The following is a 20,552-nucleotide window of genomic DNA, read 5'->3' as shown; positions in this document are numbered from 1 at the left end:
GGGTCAGGAAGATTCTCTGGAGAAGGAAATGGCAACCCAGTCCAGTATTCTTGCCTGGAAAATCCCATGGATAGAGGAGCCTGGCCGCAGAGTTGGACCTGACTGAGCACACACCCATTATTTACATTCAACTTATAAAGAAATTAAGCAAACATAGCACTGATGGAAAGAATGTCTCCTGTGTGCTCACAGGATGGTTTGCACCCACAGCCAACTACAATAGCCAGCCTACCAGGAATAGCCCCCGCTTCAATCCCATTTACTATTTTAATGACAAGAACTTGCTAATGTGGGCACTTTGAAATGTAACCTTGGAAAGGAATGTTCTTCATACCAGGAAATCTTTGAGAAGGCTTGAGTTCTTGCCATAACTAAAAATCTAATGATTTATTACTGATGACTTCATCCCCAAATGAAAGCTAGCTCCCTCCTTCTGTAATCCCCAGGGAGAATCACACTGAGGAGAGAGGAATTTGGAAATAACATGGAGGAAAGAGACTTCAGTTTTTATTTTGAATAAAAATGAGGAACCAGTTTATATGAGCATAAAGGATACAACTTCCAGACCCTGAAGTAAGGGTTCTGTGTGTCTCCAACAATACCAATAGCAACTGCAGAGAGTTCATAGAGACAAAAGAAAAAACATACTGCTTATGGGGGTGTTTTGGGTGGGGCTTCTGAATAAGGAACATAAAATGGTCTTCCCCAAGTTAGGCTTTTGTGTCCCCATAGAGCACGACTGAGCGACTTCACTTTCACTTCTCACTTTCCTGCATTGGAGAAGGAAATGGCAACCCACTCCAGTGTTCTTGCCTGGAGAATCCCAGGGATGGTGGAGCCTGGTGGGCTACCGTCTATGGGGTCATACAGAGTTGGACACGACTGAAGCGACTTAGCAGCAGCAGCAGCAGTGCTGATGCTTCAGACTTTATTGTACATCTTGGCTTCTTCTTTAGAAAAAGGGAACAGATCCATTCCAATTGATGGTGGCATCTCTCCACTTGGTTCTGATCACCATCTCCAGTGGGGAAAACCGTCGTCCTGGTCTGTGTTCATCTTCATGTTGGACGCTTTCCCAGTGATGGGAGTGAGTGTCTGAGGAAGGAATAGCCAATATTTAGACCCCAGCATTTGATAGTATATTGAAAAGCAGAGACATTACTTTGCCAACAAAGGTCCGTCTAGTCAAGGCTATGGTTTTTCCAGTGGTCATGTATGGGTGTGAGAGTTGGACTGTAAAGAAGGCTGAGCGCCGAAGAATTGATGCTTTTGAACTGTGGTGTTGGAGAAGACTCTTGAGAGTCCCTTGGACTGCAAGGAGATCCAACCAGTCCATTCTGAAGGAGATCAGCCCTGGGATTTCTTTGGAAGGAAGGATGCTAAAGCTGAAACTCCAGTACTTTGGCCACCTCATGCGAAGAGTTGACTCATTGGAAAAGACTCTGATGCTGGGAGGGATTGGGGGCAGGAGGAGAAGGGGACCACAGAGGATGAGATGGCTGGATGGCGTCACCGACTCGATGGATGTGAGTCTGAGTGAACTCTAAGAGTTGGTGATGGACAGGGAGGCCTGGCGTGCTGCGATTCATGGGGTCGCAAAGAGTCGGACACTACTGAGCAACTGAACTGAACTATGTATACCATTTCAGAAGAAGCCAAGAAGGAAGGAAAATAGGATGAGTGGGCAGGAGTTGGGCTCAGCAAGCTGTGTTCCTAGAAGTGAGTGAGCTGATGGGGATTCGTGGATGGTGTGTACATATGCCCCATACAAGACATGTCCATGATAGTCTGGGTTGTTGTAGATTTTGAAAACTCAGTATTGATGTCATGTAATGGTGTGGTCCCGCACCGTGATGGAACATATAGAGTTAGGTGTATCAATAAATCACCGAATGTTGTCAGGAAAAAATAAGAAAAGAGAGAGCTTCTCAATGCTAAGAGTACATTTGCATTTGGGGGTGAAGTGCAAGTATTCTCGTGAGGTGGTCTAGAACTGAGTTCAAGGCCCAGGTTTGTTGCAAATGACCTTTGGGAAGGTACTTAGTATCTCTCAACCTCATCCATTAGAAATCATTTTTTGGCCACTTCAGTTTCCTCTGTGTAAAATAAGTATCATAGTGTCTACTTTAGATGACTGTTAGGAGGATTTAATGGAATAATGTATGTAAGGCTTTCAACACAGTGCCTGGAACACAATGCTTGCTATGTGTGTGAGCTAATAAAATGCAAAAAAAAAAACCCAAAAAAATCCCAGTGCTTTCCTCAAAGAAAAGAGTAAAGTAGAAGCAATAATAGTAGAAAAGTAGAAACAATAACTATCTTAAGGAATGTATTGGCAATGTCCCACTAAATGAAATGGGTGTGTATATATATAATATACATTTTTCTGGGGTCATATATATATATATATACACACACACGCATGCACACATATATATATATGTATGTATTGGGCTTGCCTGGTGGCTCAGACAGTAAAGAATCCACCTGCAATGAGGGAGACCTGGGTTCAATCCCTGGGTTGGGAAGATGCCCTGAAGGAGGGCATGGCAACTCACTTCAGTATTCTTGCCTGGAGAATCCCATGGACAGAGGAGCCTGGCAGACTACAGTCTATGAGGTCGCAAAGAATTGGACATGACTGAGCGACTAAGCACATGTATGTGTATACACATACACACAAATATAAATTTCTCATAATTAAAGAAAAAGAATTAGGAGCTACATAGACAAAGCAGTCACTAAAATACTCTTCTAGATGCAGTCATAATAATGAAAAGTTGCCTAAAGCCAGACCTGTGATACTAAATGCAAAGAGTCAGACACCAAATCAGCAAGGCTCCACGCATGGTGCCTTGGTAGCAAATATGGGCTCCTGGTTTCATTATGTTTATTCCCTTGTCCAAAAGGCTAGTGTTTAAAGACATCGTAAGGTTAATCTTTTTTCCTCGTGTTTTTTTTTTGTTTGTTTTTTGTTTTTTTTTTAAACATGGTGGGAATTGGAATGAAATGGCTTGTATGATCACACTGGAACTTCTGCCAAGACTGTGCCTTCTTGCTTTCCTAGTGTCTGGCACATGCCTGGTGCTTAGTAGGTCTCAAAAATGCTTTTTGAACTGATCTGAATACAAATGCATTCTCAGTTTAGTTACTGTGTTCTGGGATGATCAGTCATCTGATACTCTATCTTGGGATTAGAATTCATCAGTTGGAACCTCAAGGTTACAATGCTTAGGTTAGACCCGTGACGTTGAAGCCTAGGTTTCATTTTAGAGATCAGGCCTCCACATCTTCCTGCGGAACTAGCCCAAGCATCCACACAGCTGTAAACCAGCACAGCCTCAGCTCTCTGAGCACATTAAGCTGAGAGCACTGGGGTCTGGAGTGCTCACCTATGGTAAGGTGTGCAGGCTTTTTCTGTGCAGGCTGGCCACTGTAGAAGTACAGATCAAAGAGGCGCTCCACTTTCCAGTCTGATAAGAGCTGCCTGTTTGTGCTAAACAGGACACTGTAATTTCCGTTGATGTTGCACAGCCAGACAGGTAACTTGGGAGTCTTCAGCATGCTGCCCACCTGCAAGAGGAGAGAGGAATGCAGATGAACATTAGATTTGGCTGCCTACGAGAGAACACATGTCACCAAGGATCAAAAAGCAGCTCGGGGACTTCTCTGGTGGTCTGGTGGTTAAGACTTTGCCTTCCAATGCAGGGGGTGTGGGTTTGATCCCTGGTAAGGGGGAACTAAGATCCCACATGCCTCATAGCCAAAAAACCAAAACACAAAACCCAGAAGTAGTATTGTGACAAATTCAATACAGGCTTAAAAAAATTTTTTTTTTAAAGCAGCTCAGAGACTTGGCATTGCGCTTGTAGCTGGGCAGGGCACTGTGCATGGAGGAAGATTTCAAACAAAGGCTTTCTCGTGAATGAATTTGCATTTATGAATGGTGTGGTGATGCTCCAGTTTTTGTCTTCATGGATTTTATTTTAAAACATTTTGAGGGTGGGCTTATGGAGCTGGTGGAACCATCTCAGTTTGGTTTGTTAGTGAGGTGGAGAATAAATAGACTGAAATAGAAGTGTAGGAATGGAATATGAGAACTTGAACTGGTCTTTTTGTTGACTAGTGTACTTTTTTTCTGTTCCCAAGATAGGACAGTATTTCATTCAGCAGGTGGTCATTCTGGCAGCACTAACCATTTCCTAACCATTCATAGGAAAAAGAGCCTAGAATATGGAAAGAGAGGATATTTTGAATACAGAAAAAAGCTTCTGGGAAATGAGTGGAACGCACACAAACACTCTTACAGATATACACATATCTGCGTGTTAACATGTAGATGAATTGTGAAGCTGTACTTAGAGCTGAGTGTACGAGTTCAATATTACGCATAATATTATGTTCACTATTTTTAAAAATTATTTGTTTTTGGTTGTGCTGGATTTTTGTTGCTGCGTGGGCTTTACCCCAGTTGCGGCAGGTGTGGGCTCCTGTCTAGTTGTGGTGCCTGTCTTCTCTTTGCGGTAGCTTCTCATGGAGCAGAGGCTATCGGGGACATGAGCTTCAGTGGTTGCAGCCCCTGGACTCTAGAGCACAGGCTCAATAGTTGTGGTGCACGGGCTTAGTTGTTCTGTGGCATGTGGGATCTTTCTAGATCAAGGATCAAACCTGTATCTCCTGCATAGGCAGGTGGATTCTTTCCAGTGAGTCACCAGGGAAGCCTAAGTTCAATGTCTTAATCAGCTTGTTTTCTGTTTTTTCCAGGCAATCCAGCCCTTGAATTCTCAGGCCAGTGAATTAGATTCACCAAAGCACCACTCTGGGAGGCACACTAGTAAAGGATCCTGCATACTCCAGTAACCCCTGAGGTTCGTTGTTGCTGTTCAGTCACTAAGTCATGTCCAATTCTTTGCGACCCCATGGATTGCAGCACGCCAGACTTCCTGTCCTTCACTATCTCCCAGTTTGCTCAAACTCATGTCCATTGAATCAGTGATACTACCTAAACATATCATGCTCTGTCATCGGCTTCTCCTCTTGCCCTCAATCTTTCCCAGTATCAGGGTCTTTTCCAATGAATCAGCTCTTTGAGTGGCCAAAGTATTGGAGCTTCAGGATCAGTTCTTCCAATGAATATTCAGGGTTGATTTCCTTTGGAATTGACTGGTTTGATCTCTTTGTAGTCCAAACACATGAGGGAATCAGGATTATAGTGTTTTTCTTGATGATATCTCCCATTTTGTTTAAAGAGGCAGGGAAGCACATATTTTTTAATGCCATTTAAACTCATTAATGTTTTTTAAAAAACACTTAAAAAAAAAACACGTAAAGAGATTAACGTGAGCTACATGGAAACCCCCATCATTTCCCACGATGCCAGAGAGAGCTCTGGACCCTCAGCTGTGGCATATCTTCCCATAACAAAAGGATTCAATTCTGTTTCTTTTCTTCTTGGTCCTCAGAGTTGTACTGTGTGTTCAGGAACAAATTCTGTTGCGTGGAAAATCCAGTTTTGAAAAAAATGACTGCGTGTTTTGTCAACCCAAGTATTAAAGGCTAGTAACTTGACATTTTGATTTCTCAATCATTCTATTCAAATCCCTTCCTTCTCCTAGAGTTGAAATTCTTCAGTTGTGGGTGAGTGGGTGAATCAGAGGTGCTTTTGTGTTTAAACTTTACTCTTTAGCTACTGGAGAAAAATTATACTGTGTTTAAAAGAAATGACCTACGTTTTAGCTGATAGTTGAAAAAAGGGGTGTAGACCCAGCACCCCAGTCTGGACATGCTCATAGTGGGCATGCTCATCTGCTCACATCAACACCAGCCCTCCCTGGACTGAGTATAACATGAGTATAATACACCAAACTTGGGGCAAGTCGCCCACTGGCTACATTGGAAATAAAACACAGAGGATGTGCCACTGAAGCAACCCCATGTATTTACATCCCAGAATCCACCCCCTACGTTCCAAAGAACGTCGTCACCATTCACTAGTTATAAAATAAGCTCTTTCTTAGGCCTTCTTGCGATAGTACTAAGGTTATGTATAATCAAAATACGATCCGCAGGACTTGGAATTATTAAGTTTGAAAATATGGATAAACTAATTAGGAAACTGAGGGCTGTTTGTAATAAAGTGCCACTGCATTTTAACTCCAGATGCATATTCTGGCTGATTTTAAATCAGTGAAAGTTCCTGTAAATGATGTGTGGGTGGATGTAATTGACTGTAGACATACATGATATTGTTTCACAAAATCTTTGTGACGTTGGCAAAATTCAACTGGAGCTCAGCATCCATACTCTGTAAGGTGTGGCCACTGCACTGTTGTGATTTTATGCAACAATGCAACAGTTTTCTCTCCTGAACTCAAAGCTACTCATGATCTTATTAAAGTAGGAGGAAAACGAAGGAGTCATAAATATAACAATCTCCAGCACTCGAAGTGACCATTCAGAGACCCTACACTGAGCAGGCAGAGTCCCACTTGCCCTGAGAGATTCCGGTCAAGAGAAATATGTCTGTCACAGCACTTTGGGTTTTAACTCTAAGAGGTGAGCCTCAGGTTACAGCTTAGAACATGCCTGGTTTAAAGGGAGTCCTGCAGAACCAAAACTGAGCACCTTCCAACTGAACCCAGTCAAATATCAAAGCCCTTTCCTCAGTGCAGCATGGAATCTGTTTGACTGGCATCTTCAGTTAAGAATTTGTATTGCTTTGGGATAGACACAATTTATCAGCTAACCTCCCCACGAAAGAGAATTCTAAGTATGTTTTACTGGTGAGATGTCATCAATGCAGAATTTGTGCATGTTGCCTCATGTTGCCATGGTAAAAAGGAAATTAAATTGTGATAGAGTGGTGCTATAAATAAAATACCTTTCTCCTTAAATTCACTCATTGTGTAATAAGCCCAGTCAGTTCAGCCTTCCATGCGGCAATCAAACCTTCCATAGCAGGTGTCGTTGAAGGTAAAGTTACAAAGATAGGAAGAAGGGGCAAATTCTAAGCACCAGAGAGTGAGGATCCATCTGTCCATGTGGTGGCTTAAGTGGTAAAGAATCCGCCTGCCAATGCAGGAGACCTGATTCGATCCTTGAGTCAGGGAAGAGGAGGAAACGGCAAACCACTCCAGTATTCTTGCCTGGAAAATCCCATACACAGAGGAACCTGGCGAGCTACAGTCCATGGGGTCGCAAGGAGTTGGACCTGACAGTGACTGAGCACAAGCTCAGGCCGGCTCCAGAACAATGGCTCTTGGAATGCGCCTCTGCATAAGGAGCTTGATGTGGAAGTCCCAGGGCCCCCATCCGGCGATCTGATTGAGAGAAAGGTGTGGAAATGTGCTTTCTTCGCCGATTCCTGGTGACGACTCACATGCGTGGCTCTTCACAGTCTGGCTCTCATCTCTGCCACCCGGAACACGAGTTGATGTAACTTCTCTTAGCCAGTTTGCAGGGGTGTTGTCATGTTTTCCGGGCGCTACCCCAGCGACTCAGGGGTAGAGAACGGTGGGTGGAGCTTCATCTGGTACTTTCCGTGTTGGATTTCTTCCTGTCAGCCTCTTTAAAGGGAAAAATGTAAAGAGGGAAGAAGGTAGGACTCAGATGGTGATGTGCTCTGCCAGGGTTGTCGGGGGAATAATTCCAGCAAGACCTAAATGGCTTCCGTTCCTTCTAAAAATCAGAGTTGATTTTTCTTCTCGGTGGCAGGTGCGAAGATAATGTGAACCTCCTGAGGTTTTCCAGATGGTGTTAGACTCAAACTATTTTATGTTCTCACTTAGGTATTGGAACCGCACACTCAAACCTGTATCTTCAAATAGAAAAATGATGGGAGGCTTCAAAATAGCGCCTCTTCTTGCGGGGAGCTGGCTGTGTGCTGCACGAACTGTCAGTCTGGTGGGTTCTGGGGGGCTTGCATGTCATCTAATGAGAGCTCCTTTCTTGTTTTTTTAATCTCACCTACTGGGCTGTGACATTGGGACTGAAAGACGTGCGTTTTTGCAATCTCTGCAATTTTATCACTGAGTTAGAAGAGATTCACTTAGGGAAGACAGATGCAGTGGCGGATGAGGGGGTTTCACCGCGACAGCAGGTTCTGCCAAGCAGCACATTGATTTTCTTTTGAACTCAGAAAACTTCTTATATTAGGTTTCTCTTACCAGTGCTTACATATAATCTTCCAATTTAGAATGCCCACCCAAGGCAGGAGTCCCCAAATACCCAAAAAATGCTTATGTGCGAGCTAAGTCACTTCAGTCATATCTGACTCTTTCTGACCATGTGGAATTTAGCCCACCATGCTCCTCTGTCCTTGGGATTCTCCAGACAAGAATACTGGAGTGGGTTGCCATGCCCTTCTTCAGAGGATCTTCCCGACCCAGGGATTGAACCTGCGTCGCTTATGTCTCCTGAATTAGCAGGCAGGTTCTTACCACTTAGCACCAATACCTGTATGTATTTGGCATATCCATGTGCAGAGTCACCATGCCCCAGAGCAGAAAGGGAAGGGAGTGATTGTGAGGTCCTCAATCCAATGATGCTTAAAGAACTGCCCTCGAACCACATCTGGTTCTTTTTTGAGCAAACAGCTGGGCTGCAAGAAGTTTTATGATAGAGGTTATGAAATATTAGATATCTGTATGCACTACCATCAGATGAATCTTCTGGTTAGCGCATCTCTGAGCGCCACTGAGCTTGTCCTCCTAGCATGTAGTGACAGGCACAGTCCGCCAAACACACAGATACTTGAAAGGGTGTGTGCCACCAGTATCTGCAGATCACAATCAACTCACACTCACCACTGCTTTAACCTAGTAGTCAGTGGATAAAGTTTTAGATATCGAGTACAACCATCATGCATTCTAAGACCGAGCCATGATTTTGCCACTATCTAACCACTTGTAGTCCTGCATCAGATGATCTGTAATTTGTTGTTCGGTCACTTAGTCATGTCCGACTCTTTGCAACCCCATGGACTGCAGCATGCCAGACTTCCCCGTCCTTCACTATCTCCCAGAGTTTTCTCAAACCCATGTCCATTGAGTCAATGATGCCATCCAACCATCTCATCCTCTGTCTCCCCCTTCTCCTCCTGTCCCCAGGCTTTATTTTGGCCACCTGATGCAGAGAGCTGACTCATTGGAAAAGACCCTGATGCTGAGGAGATTGAGGGCAGGATCTGTAATAGATCTTATATAAAACAAATATACATGTCTATGTCAATACATTGATGTGATTGATTACAGAAGCACCTCTGAAAGATATCCTACCCAGAACAAACGTTTTGTATTTACCACTTTATCAGAAACAAGTAGAGATGATCATGGCAGGCAGTGGGCTGAAAGTGCCTTGGAACACATATAGATCTGGGCTCAGAATCCTCGCCCTGACACCTCCTTAGTTGGTGGCCTTCTTACACCTTTCTCAGTCTGGGATTTCTCATCTCTGAAACAAACAGCTAGTGGAAAGCTGCTGTGTATTTCAGGGAGGTCAGCTTGGTGCTCTGCGATGACCTAGAGGGGTGGGATGGGGGCAGGGGAGGCAAGGTCAAGGGGGAGGGGAAATATGTACACATATGGCTGTTTCACTTCATTGTACAACACTGTAAAACAGCTATACTCCCAATAAAAAGAAATAGAATGAATGATCACACAACAGCCCCTGTACTTGAACTAACACCAGTTGTAACTCTGAGTGGAAATGAGGGTTAAATGAAAGAAAATATCATTACCAGTGACTTGGAGAGAGCCCAGAACACAGTATGTGCTCTGCACAAGTGGCTGTTAGACTATAATGACTAAATGAGGTTTAAAAAATACCGTCTTCAGGAGTGATTGAGCTTTAAAAAGTACTTTAATTGCCAGCTTCGGGAGTGATGGGAAAATATAAAATTCTTATAGATATAAAATCATTATCTACAAAAATTATTTTGATAATATTTGGTGAGTTATAGATTGCTTTTTTCCCAGAATATAACGAGCTGCTATAGAAAGAATAAAAAAGCACCTTCAGGTTAAATAAACTTTATATGTACGTATGTAGATGCCTAACAGAGTCATATATCTCAGCAGTTCAAGTAAAACTACCTGCCAGCCTGTATTTGCTCTTTAATACATTTGTTCTGAAACCAAACTTCAAGTGCATGTCAGAGACAACATAATAAACATCCTCTGGGTTTCAAGCCATTAGTGTACAATTTCAGGCAATTTTCACTGAGGGCAGGATTCATAGGCATCTCCCTGGGGAGAGAACACTGACTCTAAGAAGGAAAGATGAAAAGCCACATTAGTCACTTTTTGAAAAGATGGAAGCTTTGTAGATGTGATTTCTATGTAGATTTTAAAGCTAACCCAGTGTCTCACCATCCTTTGCCCTACTTCCAGTTTGTGAGCAGGCATTTGGATGGTGGTCCTGAGGTTGGCTACATTTTGCCCTCTTCCCAGCAAGAAAGCTTTTGCTTTTTTTTTTTTTAAACCTTAGACCTTGGCCTCTTGATGGAATTTAAGGTCCCAACAAGCATCCACTTTATTACTGGAGGATATTTTAGGCTCTGCAGGTAATTTTCTTTAGAGCATGACTTAGCAGTGCTGTTGGTCAGAGCTGACTTGTATTGAAAGGTATGTGATCCGGGGAAAATGGTAGCACTGGATTGCTATGAATTCTTGCTTCTCTGAAGCTCTCTCTCTTTTTCTCTCAATCTCACTTTCTTTGGGGCTGGGGTGCATAGCCTTTGATACAGTCCCTTTTCTCAGAGAAGCTTAGTCACAAGCTGCTGTTTAATTTTAAGGTTTAGCAAATGCCTGTTGAACTTTAAGGTTTGAAACTTGCCCCTATCACCTTGGTAAAAAGGAATGGAAAGCTGTCAACATTTCTCATACTTGAAGGAAATATCAGTATTGAAAGAAGATACTCTTTGTTGTAATTTCACTTGAAATGATAGTTTTCTAATTCTGTATACCATGGATTTAATCAGTTAAGTCTAACGAGATTCTCCCCCATACACACCTTTTTTAGAGCAGTGATTCAGTTGGGACAGTTTTGTCCTCTGGGGGACATTTGGCAATATCTGGAGATATTTTTGGTTGTCACATGGGGTGGGGCAGTACTACTGGGATTTAGTGAGTAAAAGCCAGGATGGTGCTGAATGTCCCATAATGCACAGGCCAGCCCCCACCGCAAGGAATTATCCATTCCAAAGTATTAGTAGTGCTGAGGTTAAGCAGCCTTTCTCTAGAACAGAGATTTCTAACTCTGGATGCACCTGAGGGGTTAAAAAGCCTTGATTACCAGATGGTCTCCAGGCCAGATAAACCAGAGTCATTGGATAGGACCAGCCGTACTATTTGTGGGGTCCAGTACAAAATGAAAAACTGGAGGCCTTTGTTCAAAAAATGTTAAGAATTTTAAGGCAGTGACAGAAGAGCCTTCTAAGTGTGTTGCTGTGTGTTCACACAGGTCCTACACACATATAGCTGACGCTGTTCTGGAGGATGACCTGAGCACTGATAATTTTAGACGCTCCCTATGAGTAACAGACGTCTCAACAAAGACAATAGACAGATGGTAAATAAGCATATGCTTATTATCAGGGCAATGCAAATAAACAATGTGATACCTATTAGAGTGGCTGAAATCCAGAACACTGACGACACTAAATGCTGGCAAGGATGCAGAGCAACAGGAACTCTCCTCCATTGCTGGTGGGAATGTAAAATGGTACAGTCACCTTGGGAGGCAGTTTGGCAGCTTCTTCTAAAACTAAACATACTCTTACCATGTGATCCGGCAATTGCCCCCCTCTTGATATTTACCCAAAGGAGCTGAAAACTTATGTCCACACAGAAACCTGCACATGGATGTTTATAGCAACATTATTCACGATTGCCAAAATGTGGAAGCAACCAAAGTATCTTTTATAAGTTAATGGCTAAATAAACCATGATATATCAGTGGAATAATATTTGTTCACAGAAATATTATTCACAGTATTCCAATGGAATATTATCCAGTGCTGTAAAGAAATGAGGTATCAAGCTATGAAAATATATGGAGAAAATATAAAGGCATATTATTAATATTAAGTGAAAGAAGCCAATCCAAAAAGGCTACATACTATGATTCCAACTATAAATTAATAACACTCTGGAAAAGGCAGAACTATGGAGACAGGAAAAAGATCCATCATTGAGGGAGATGGAGGGTTGACTTGGCAGAGCGCAGAGGATTTTTAGGGCAGTAAAACTTCTCTGTATGATGCTATAATGGTGAATACATGTCATTACACATTTGTCCAAACCCACAGAGTGTAAACACCAAGAGTGAACCATAACATAAACTACGGACTTAGTTCATGTCAGTGTAGGTTCATCAACTGTAACAAATGTACCACTCTGGTGGAGGATACTGATAATGTGGAAGCCATGCGTGTGTAAGGACAGGGAATATGTGAAAACCTTTGTGCTTTCCACTCAATTTTACTGTAAACCTAAAACTGCTTTCAGCTCAGTTCAGTCGCTCAGTCGTGTCCGACTCTTTGCGACCCCATGGACTGCAGCACGCCAGGCCTCCCTGTCCATCACCAACTCCTGGAGTTTACTCAAACTCAGGCCCATTGAGTCGGTGATGCCATCCAACCATCTCATCCCCTGTCGTCCCCTTCAATCAGGCGTCTCCTCCCACCTTCAGTCTTTCCCAGCAGCAGGGTCTTTTCAAATGAGTCATCTCTTCACATCAGGTGGCCAAAGTATTGGAGCTTCAGCTTCACCATCAGTCCTTCCAATGAATATTCAGGACTGATTTCCTTTAGGATGGACTGGTTGGATCTCCTTACAGTCTAAGGGACTCTCAAGAGTCTTCTCCAACAACTGCTTTAACTGACCTAAAACTGGTTACCTATTTATTTAATATGTGTTAGAAAGAAATAGTGTATCAAGTCCATTGCCTATATTACTGCTATAGAGAATGTATATTTGTATGTGAAAGTCGCTCAGTCGTGTCCCACTCTTTGCAGCCCCATGGACTCCAGGCCAGAATACTGGAGTGGGTAGCCTTTCCCTTCTCCAGGGAATCTTTCTAACCCAGGAAATGAACCGAGGTCTCTCTCATTGCAGGAAGATTCTTTACCAGCTGAGCTACCAGGGAAGCCCACTATAGCAAAGGTTAGATTCAAATTTTAAAAGTGAGTCCATTTAAAGGAAAATATTAAGCAAATAATAACAGAGGTGGTGTGAAGATATGACAAAGCTTGTGAATTACCTACTCAGATGACAGAACTATGAGAAACACTGTTTTAAATCTTTGTAGTTTGTAGTGAGGATATGGTGAAATAATATTGTGAAAGAACTTTATTAATAATAGACAAAGCACTAAAGTTGTTGTGGTTTTTGTACCTCACTCCTTGAAACTTGCCCCCAGTGTAGCCTACCAGACTGAGTCTTGTCCTATTCCTGGGTTCTAATAGATACAGAGTGCTTAACCAAGGATATGAAGTGACCTTGTGCAGTTGAAAGAAAACTATGTATAATGAAATCTATAAGTCTCCTATTTTTGGCTTAGTTTTCCTTGTTGTTATATACATCAAGTTCTAAGATGAATTCCCAAATTATCAGGGACAAGCAATTAGGAATTTTATAGTAGTAACAGATCCATTCTCTGTTTAGGACATATTCAAAGTACAGTCTTTCAGTTTCATATAGTGGAAATGTTTGCATCCATTAAATATGACGAAGGACACATATTCATTGACATATAAGGACATTTGTATTACATGAGAAAGACAGGGTTCAGAAGAAGTAGAATAGGACATATTTATATGAGAAAGAGAAGGAAGCATTTCTGAGAGAACTGACCCTGGGTGATGGATTGGGTTCATTTGTTTTACTTTTAGTTTATCTGTCACTTCTCATTTTTTCTTTTTTTCAAACTGAAGTGTAGTTGATTTACAATGTTATGTTAGTTTCTGTTGTCATTTTTCTATGATGGACTATATTTCAAACTCAAGGAATACTTAGTAAACTTTGAATACACACTTGTACAAAAAAGATGCAGTCATTCTGTGATAGTCAGATGCCCCGTTCACAACACCATCAGACATGATTTGTGTGTGTTGTGATGTGCTGATTTCATGAATAACACGTTGTAGCTGGAGAAGGCAATGACACCCCACTCCAGTACTCTTGCCTGGAAAATCCCACAGACGGAGGAGCCTTGTGGGCTGCAGTCCATGGGGTCGCTGAGAGTCAGACACGACTGAGCGACTTCACTTTCACTTTTCACTTTCATGCATTGGAGAAGGAAATGGCAACCCACTCCAGTGTTCTTGCCTGGAGAATCCCAGGGACGGGGGAGCCTGGTGGGCTGCTGTCTATGGGGTCACACAGAGTCAGACACGACTGAAGCGACTTAGGAGCAGCAGCAGCTGGACCCAACAGTAGGAGGAAGCCAGATGAAGCGATAGATATAAAAAGACCTTATAAAGTGTAAAGTCCTGTACATGTGAAAGAGACTGAGCCTGAACCAGCAGAGTGAAGGACAGGACAGGCTCTGAGCAGTGGGGCTATTTGGCGCTGATAGACCGTGAACCTGGGAGGGTTTCTCACCATCATATTGAATTCCATCCCAGTTAGTTTCAGGATTGCTCCAGAGAAGCATTGCTTCTCACAGAACCTCCTTGCCTTCCCTAGGTTTTAGGATGAACTTTTTGTGAAAATATCACAGAAGCATCTTTGATTTGTGGTTTGGGTGAGTGTACTTGCTTCCTCACTCTCTTTACTGGTTGTTTTTGCAGAATTACATCTTACTCAATTCTCTGGTTGTGCTTTTCAACAGCATAGTCTACGTTCTGGTTGTCAGAGGTTATAAATCCTCAGAGCTGGAGAGTGTTTTGAGAGGCATTTCATAAGTGAGATTCCCTTTTATTTTCAGTGATTTTTAAAGCTCTGAGTAATAATACAATATATGCATTCATATTTGCATAAATAGGGTTGGGAAGATACTCATTGTCAGCTGACAGTATCAACTTCTGATGAGTGAGGATGCTAGGGGACTTTATTTGTATACTTCAAGTATTGTTTTAAAAAACAATTTGCATATTACTTGTATCACCTATACTCTATATACATAAAAATTGATAGGGCAAAATATAAAGCAAGACTTGTGTATTTCCATTTAGACCCTGAAAAATCTCTGTGTGTGTCTGTATGTGCATGTGAGAGGCATGCAGTAAAGTAGTAAAGGAAAAAGTAAGCTCAGGTTTGAATTAGGACTTCCCAGATGGAGCTAGTGGTAAAGAATCCACCTGCTAGTGCAGGAGACATGGGTTTGATCCTTGGGTCGGGAAGATCCCCTGGAGGAGAAAATGGCAACCCGCTCCAGTATTCTTGCCTGGAGAATCCCATGGACAGAGGAGCTTGATGGGTTACAGCCCATGGGGTTTCAAAGAATTGGACACAACTGAGTACGGACACATGCAATCTAGAGACTTAACAAAATGTCCAAATAGTGCCACTGGTGGTATGGTTGAGAACTGGAACACACTTACCTGTGAAAGTCTGTCATCGTCTGAAGTGCCCTTCCCCCACTGCAAATAGCCGATGTCACTGCGGGTCAGGACCCCATGTAATATTTCTTGAGACTTTCCTTTCTGACAGCCGTTAAAGGTGTGTGGACTTGCTCTTCCAGTTAAAATCAGGTTCAAAACTGCCTATATGACATATTTTACAAATATGTGTAAAGATAACCTTGACACAAGGACTTAATATTTTTATTTTCATAATCACAAAGATTACCATTTTTAGTGAAAAGAATGAAATCCCACAGTATATAATTCTGGAAAAACATATGTTATAAATGTTTGGTAGAGTTAAAATAGGAGTTTATAAATTTTTTTTCTTGAGCCATGCCCCATAACTCCCCACAGGCCCTTAATATTTTCTTAAACTTTAGTTTCTATAATTGTGATTTAAGATGCATGAAACTAAGATATTTTTATAGTGCTTTCCTTTCAGTTATGAGGGATTCCTGGCGGGGAGGGGGATCTTGTCAAGATATTTTCTAACATTTCTAGACTCTCAGGGATGGCAGACTCTCAGAGGTAAGCTAGGAAGGACAGTAATGGAAAGTGGAAAAGTGAAAAGGCGGGGGGAAATCTTAGTATTTCAAAGATAATTTTATCACCCTTCACTTAAGGAGAGAATATACTTAATTGAAAAAATAAAAGCCTTATTCAGATTCTACAATAAAAAGGTAGTCTTAAAAAGAAAATAAAAAGGTAGTCTTACCACCCACCTGCCTGCACAGGAAACCTCCAGCATTTGGTTGTAGTAGGTGAGTGGTGGCGACGTCCAGCTCCTCCTGAAGCCTGCGGAATGGGAGGAACCATCAGCACTCAGAGACCATGACTGCTTCAGGGACCCACAGCCTTTCCTGCCTTCACCCCCCAACACAGAGCAGCACTAAGATGAGCTCGTCTGGTCACTGTCCGTCCCATGTGCCTGGTGTGTTTCCATGTGTCCCCTGGAAAGCTTCTAGGACTGGGGCCGTAGAGATGATTGGGGAAATTCCGATGCCATTAGGGGAAGCCAGTGAGAAGCGATGAGGGAGAAAGAAGAAGTGACAGACCTCACATGTGACAATCCTTCGGTATGGGCTCTGTGGGGATGCAGAGAAACTGTTTGTTCTGAGTCCCAGGGGATGCTTGGCTTAGGGTGGTGACTTGTGACCACTCCAGAGAGTGCTGGCCCAAGGCAGAGCTGAACAGACTGTTTAAGGGGAAAACGCCAGCTTGGCATTAAGCCCATTTCTTGGTTGTAGTTTCCACTGTTTCATCGGGGATCAGGGTTCTACCCAGGGCAATGTAATATCAAGGTGGAAAGTGGCTTCAGCTGTAACCCAGAGGGAGATGCTGAGTATGTGAGCTGTATGTGTTCTTGGATGAACCTAGTCACAGGGTTGGAAGGTCAGGCGCTTCTGTGAATCAAACCTAAAGACATGGGTGAAGCATCAGATATAATTCAGGGCAGTGTTTCCTAAAGTATGGCTTGATGTTAGTTGATATAGATATGAGCATTTTAAAAGTTCCACATTTATGTGTTTAATACATTTTTTCTTTAGCACAGCAAATAAATGATTTAGATCATATATATTAACATATTAATATTTGAAGGGTATTAAATTTAAGAAGAGGATATTTAAATGTGTATTGATTTTGAATTTTTCTTCTTTTCTTCTTTTGTCTGCACCATGGAGCATGTGGGATCTTAGTTCTCTCATCACAGATAGAACACTTGCCCCCTGGAGTGGAATCACGGTCTTAACCACTGGACTGCCAGGGAAATCCCAAATGTGTGTTGATTTAAGGAAATTGTTAAGCAAATAATAATACATCATAAAAGTATGATATGCAAATGATAAGTTTCAGGAACACTGCTTCAAGGTTTGAAATTTTTCCTTTCTGGAAGCCCTGTATTTCTCTCTCTCTCTGACTTGCAAAAGCTTATCCTTTTTTCAAGGTCCAGAAGAAGGTCTCCTTCTTCCATGAAGCCTTCCTTGACTACCCTATCTGTTGGGGACCCTTTCTTCTCTGGCATCCCTTAAGAGTCATTGTCTTTGCACATCATCTGACATAACAAGTACCATCTGGGACTTCCCCAGTCTCTGTATGTGTTTACCTGGATTTTGCCAAACTAGAACCTGAGAGGCACTCAGGGCCATATCCTGTTTTATTTGTTTATCCCACAGAGCCAAGAACTGTGCTTTGCATTTCATGGGGACAAAATAAATATTTGTGGGTGTATATTTTATTGTATATAGAAATCATGAATTGTTTTCATTTATGAAAGTTGTACAAATAAGCCTGAGTGATATCTGCCAATATTTATAACCACAAGAAGGAAGCTCCCACAGTGCTAGAAAAGTAGATTCACACTTTTCTGATGATATCCACTCTCCCATGAATATGGCCAAACCGACTATAGAAAAGGATGCATCAACAGAAGAGTGTCTATTAGAAAAAAAAAAAATAGCTCTCATGTTTCCAATAAGGCATGAAAATACTTTCCAACACAGGAGAAGGTAGTTCATATGACCCCAGAGCTATAGGAAATACCTGTGCAAATATTTGTAGCATTTACCTTTCAAATGTTCTGGAGAAGATCAGGCTGTAAAGAAATAAGATGATGCCATGGCATCCTTCTCCTTTGAACTATTTGGAAAACAAAGGAAAAACACATTGGTCTAAATGCTGTGCATCTCTGTGGACCTGTGGGCACGAATTCAAGGATTTACAGCCTGAGGGATTTTTTCTAGCTGACGAAAGGACAGTGGACGCTGTCTCTGCTTCCCTAGGTCATCTCCTCTCAAATGCATCCTCTTGCCTTGCTTCAGGCCTGCCCGTGGCACCATCATTTTCTTGGTTTTCAATCTGTCTTTCTTTCCTCCACTTATATCACGTGACTCTCTTTGACTCGTGGCTAAGACTTCGTGTATTTTCCCTCTCCGTTTTTCCAGCATCCATCCTTCAGAGTTGCTCTGGATGGCCTTTATCTAGCCTCCCTCAGTCACTGCATTCCTCCTCATTACCCTGTTAAACTCAGGGGGAGCAGAGTTTTCTAGAAATTGGAGTTTCAGAAACCTGAATTCAAAACCAATTCTATTATACTAACTCCAACTCACTTCTTTGAGTTTCAGTCTCATCTGTAATTGCAGATAAAAATACCTTTTCCCTAGGATTATTGCAAAAGTTGAAGGAAATTATGTACAGTGCCTAGCTTGGTTTTGTTTTGTTTTTTTTTGTGTGTGTGTGTCATTGTTTAGTCACTCAATCGTGTCCTACTCTTTGTGACCCCATGGACTGCAGCACGCCAGGATTCCTGATCCTTCACTATTTCCCAGAGTTTGCTCAAACTCATGTCCAATGAGTCAGTGATGCTATCCAATCATCTCATCCTCTGTCATCCCCTTCTCCTGCCTTCAATCTTTCCCAGCATCAGGGTCTTTTCAAATGAGTCAGCTCTTTGCATCAGGTGACCAAAGTATTGGAGTTTCAGCTTCAGCATCAGTCCTTCCAATGAATATTCAGGACTGATTTCCTTTAGGATTGACTGGTTGGATCTCCTTTCAGTCCAAGGGACTCTCAAGAGTCTTCTCTAACACCACAGTTCAAAAGCATCAATTCTTCAGTGCTCAGCCTTCTTTATAGTCCACCTCTCACATCCATCCACACATGACTACTGGAAAAACCATAGCCTTGACTAGATGGACCTTTGTTGACCAAGTAATGTCTCTGCTTTTTAATGTGCTATCTAGGTTGATCATAGCTTTTCTTCCAAGGAGCAAGTGTCTTTTGATTTCATGGCTGCAGTCACCACCTGCAGTGATTTTGGAGCCCAAGAAAAAAAAATCTCTCACTGTTTCCATTGTTTCCCTATCTATTTGCCATGAAGTGATGGGACTGGATGCCATGATATTTGTTTTTTGAATGTTGAGTTTAAAGCCAGCTTTTTCACTCTCCTCTTTCACTTTCATCCAGAGTCTCTTTAGCTCTTCGTTGCTTTCTGCCATAAGGGTAGTGTCATCTGCATATCTGAGGTTATTGCTATTTCTCCCGATAATCTTGATTCCAGCTTGTGCTTCATCTAGCCTGGCATTTCTCATGATGTACTCTGTATATAAGTTAAATTAGCAGGGTGACAATATACAGCCTTGACATACTTCTTTCTCAATTTTGAACTAGTCCACTGTTTCATGTCCAGTTCTAACTGCTGCTTCTTGACCTGCATACAGATTTCTCAGGAGGCAGGTAAGGTGGTCTGGTATTCCTATCTCCCGAAGACTTTTCCATAGCTTGTTGCAATCCACACAGACAAAGGCTTTAGCATAGTCAATGAAGCAGAAGTAGATGTTTTCCTAGAGTTCTCATGGTTTTTCTATGATCCAACAGATGTTGGCAGTTTGACCTCTGGTTCCTCTGCCTTTTCTAAATCCAGCTTGAACATCTGGAAGTTCTCAGTTCATGTACTGTTGAAGACTAGCTTGGAGGATGTTGAGCATTGCCTTGTTAGTGTGTGAGATGAGTGCAATTTTGCGGCAGTTTGAACATTCTTTGGCATTGTCCTTCTTTGGGATTAGAATGAAAACTGACTTTTCCCAGTCCTTTGGTCAGTGCCGAGTTTTCCAAATTTGCTGGCATTTTGAGTGCAGCACTTTCACAGCATCATCTTTTAGGATTTGAAATAGCTCAGCTGGAATTCAATCATCTCCACTAGCTTTGTTTGTAGTGTTGCTTCCTAAGGCCCAGTTGACTTTACACTCAAGGATATCTGACTCTAAGTGAGTGGTCACACCATTGTGATTATCTGGATCGTTAAGATCTTTTTTATATAGTTTTTCTGTGTATTCTTGCCACCTCTTCTTAATATCTTCTGCTTTTGTTAGTTCCATACCATTTCTGTCCTTTATTGTGCCCATCCTTGCATGAAATATTCCCTTGGTATCTCTAATTTTCTTGAAGAGATCTCTATTCTTTTGCATTCTGTTGTTTCCCTCTATTT

The 20,552-nt window shown here is 42.1% G+C and overlaps 1 protein-coding gene across 1 annotated transcript in view; it reads right to left on the bottom strand.

The window, feature by feature from the left end:
• Positions 1-560: 560 nt before the first annotated feature.
• Positions 561-20,552, bottom strand: part of MINDY4B (MINDY family member 4B) — a 42,778-nt gene continuing 22,786 nt past the window's right edge. Inside the window, exons 8-12 of the mRNA XM_055570111.1 lie at positions 18,135-18,205; positions 16,291-16,363; positions 15,545-15,706; positions 3,393-3,573; positions 561-1,095 (exon numbers count right to left, since the gene is read on the bottom strand). Of these exons, the coding sequence (XP_055426086.1) occupies positions 953-1,095; positions 3,393-3,573; positions 15,545-15,706; positions 16,291-16,363; positions 18,135-18,205 (630 nt within the window). The 3' untranslated portion in view covers positions 561-952. The remainder of the gene's footprint in view (positions 1,096-3,392; positions 3,574-15,544; positions 15,707-16,290; positions 16,364-18,134; positions 18,206-20,552) is intronic.

The sequence above is a fragment of the Bubalus kerabau genome, chromosome 2, assembly GCF_029407905.1.
Source record: "Bubalus kerabau isolate K-KA32 ecotype Philippines breed swamp buffalo chromosome 2, PCC_UOA_SB_1v2, whole genome shotgun sequence".
NCBI classification, from domain to species: Eukaryota; Metazoa; Chordata; class Mammalia; order Artiodactyla; family Bovidae; genus Bubalus; species Bubalus kerabau.
Note: the sequence above shows the minus strand (reverse complement) of the source record. Positions and strands in the feature narration are given on the sequence as shown.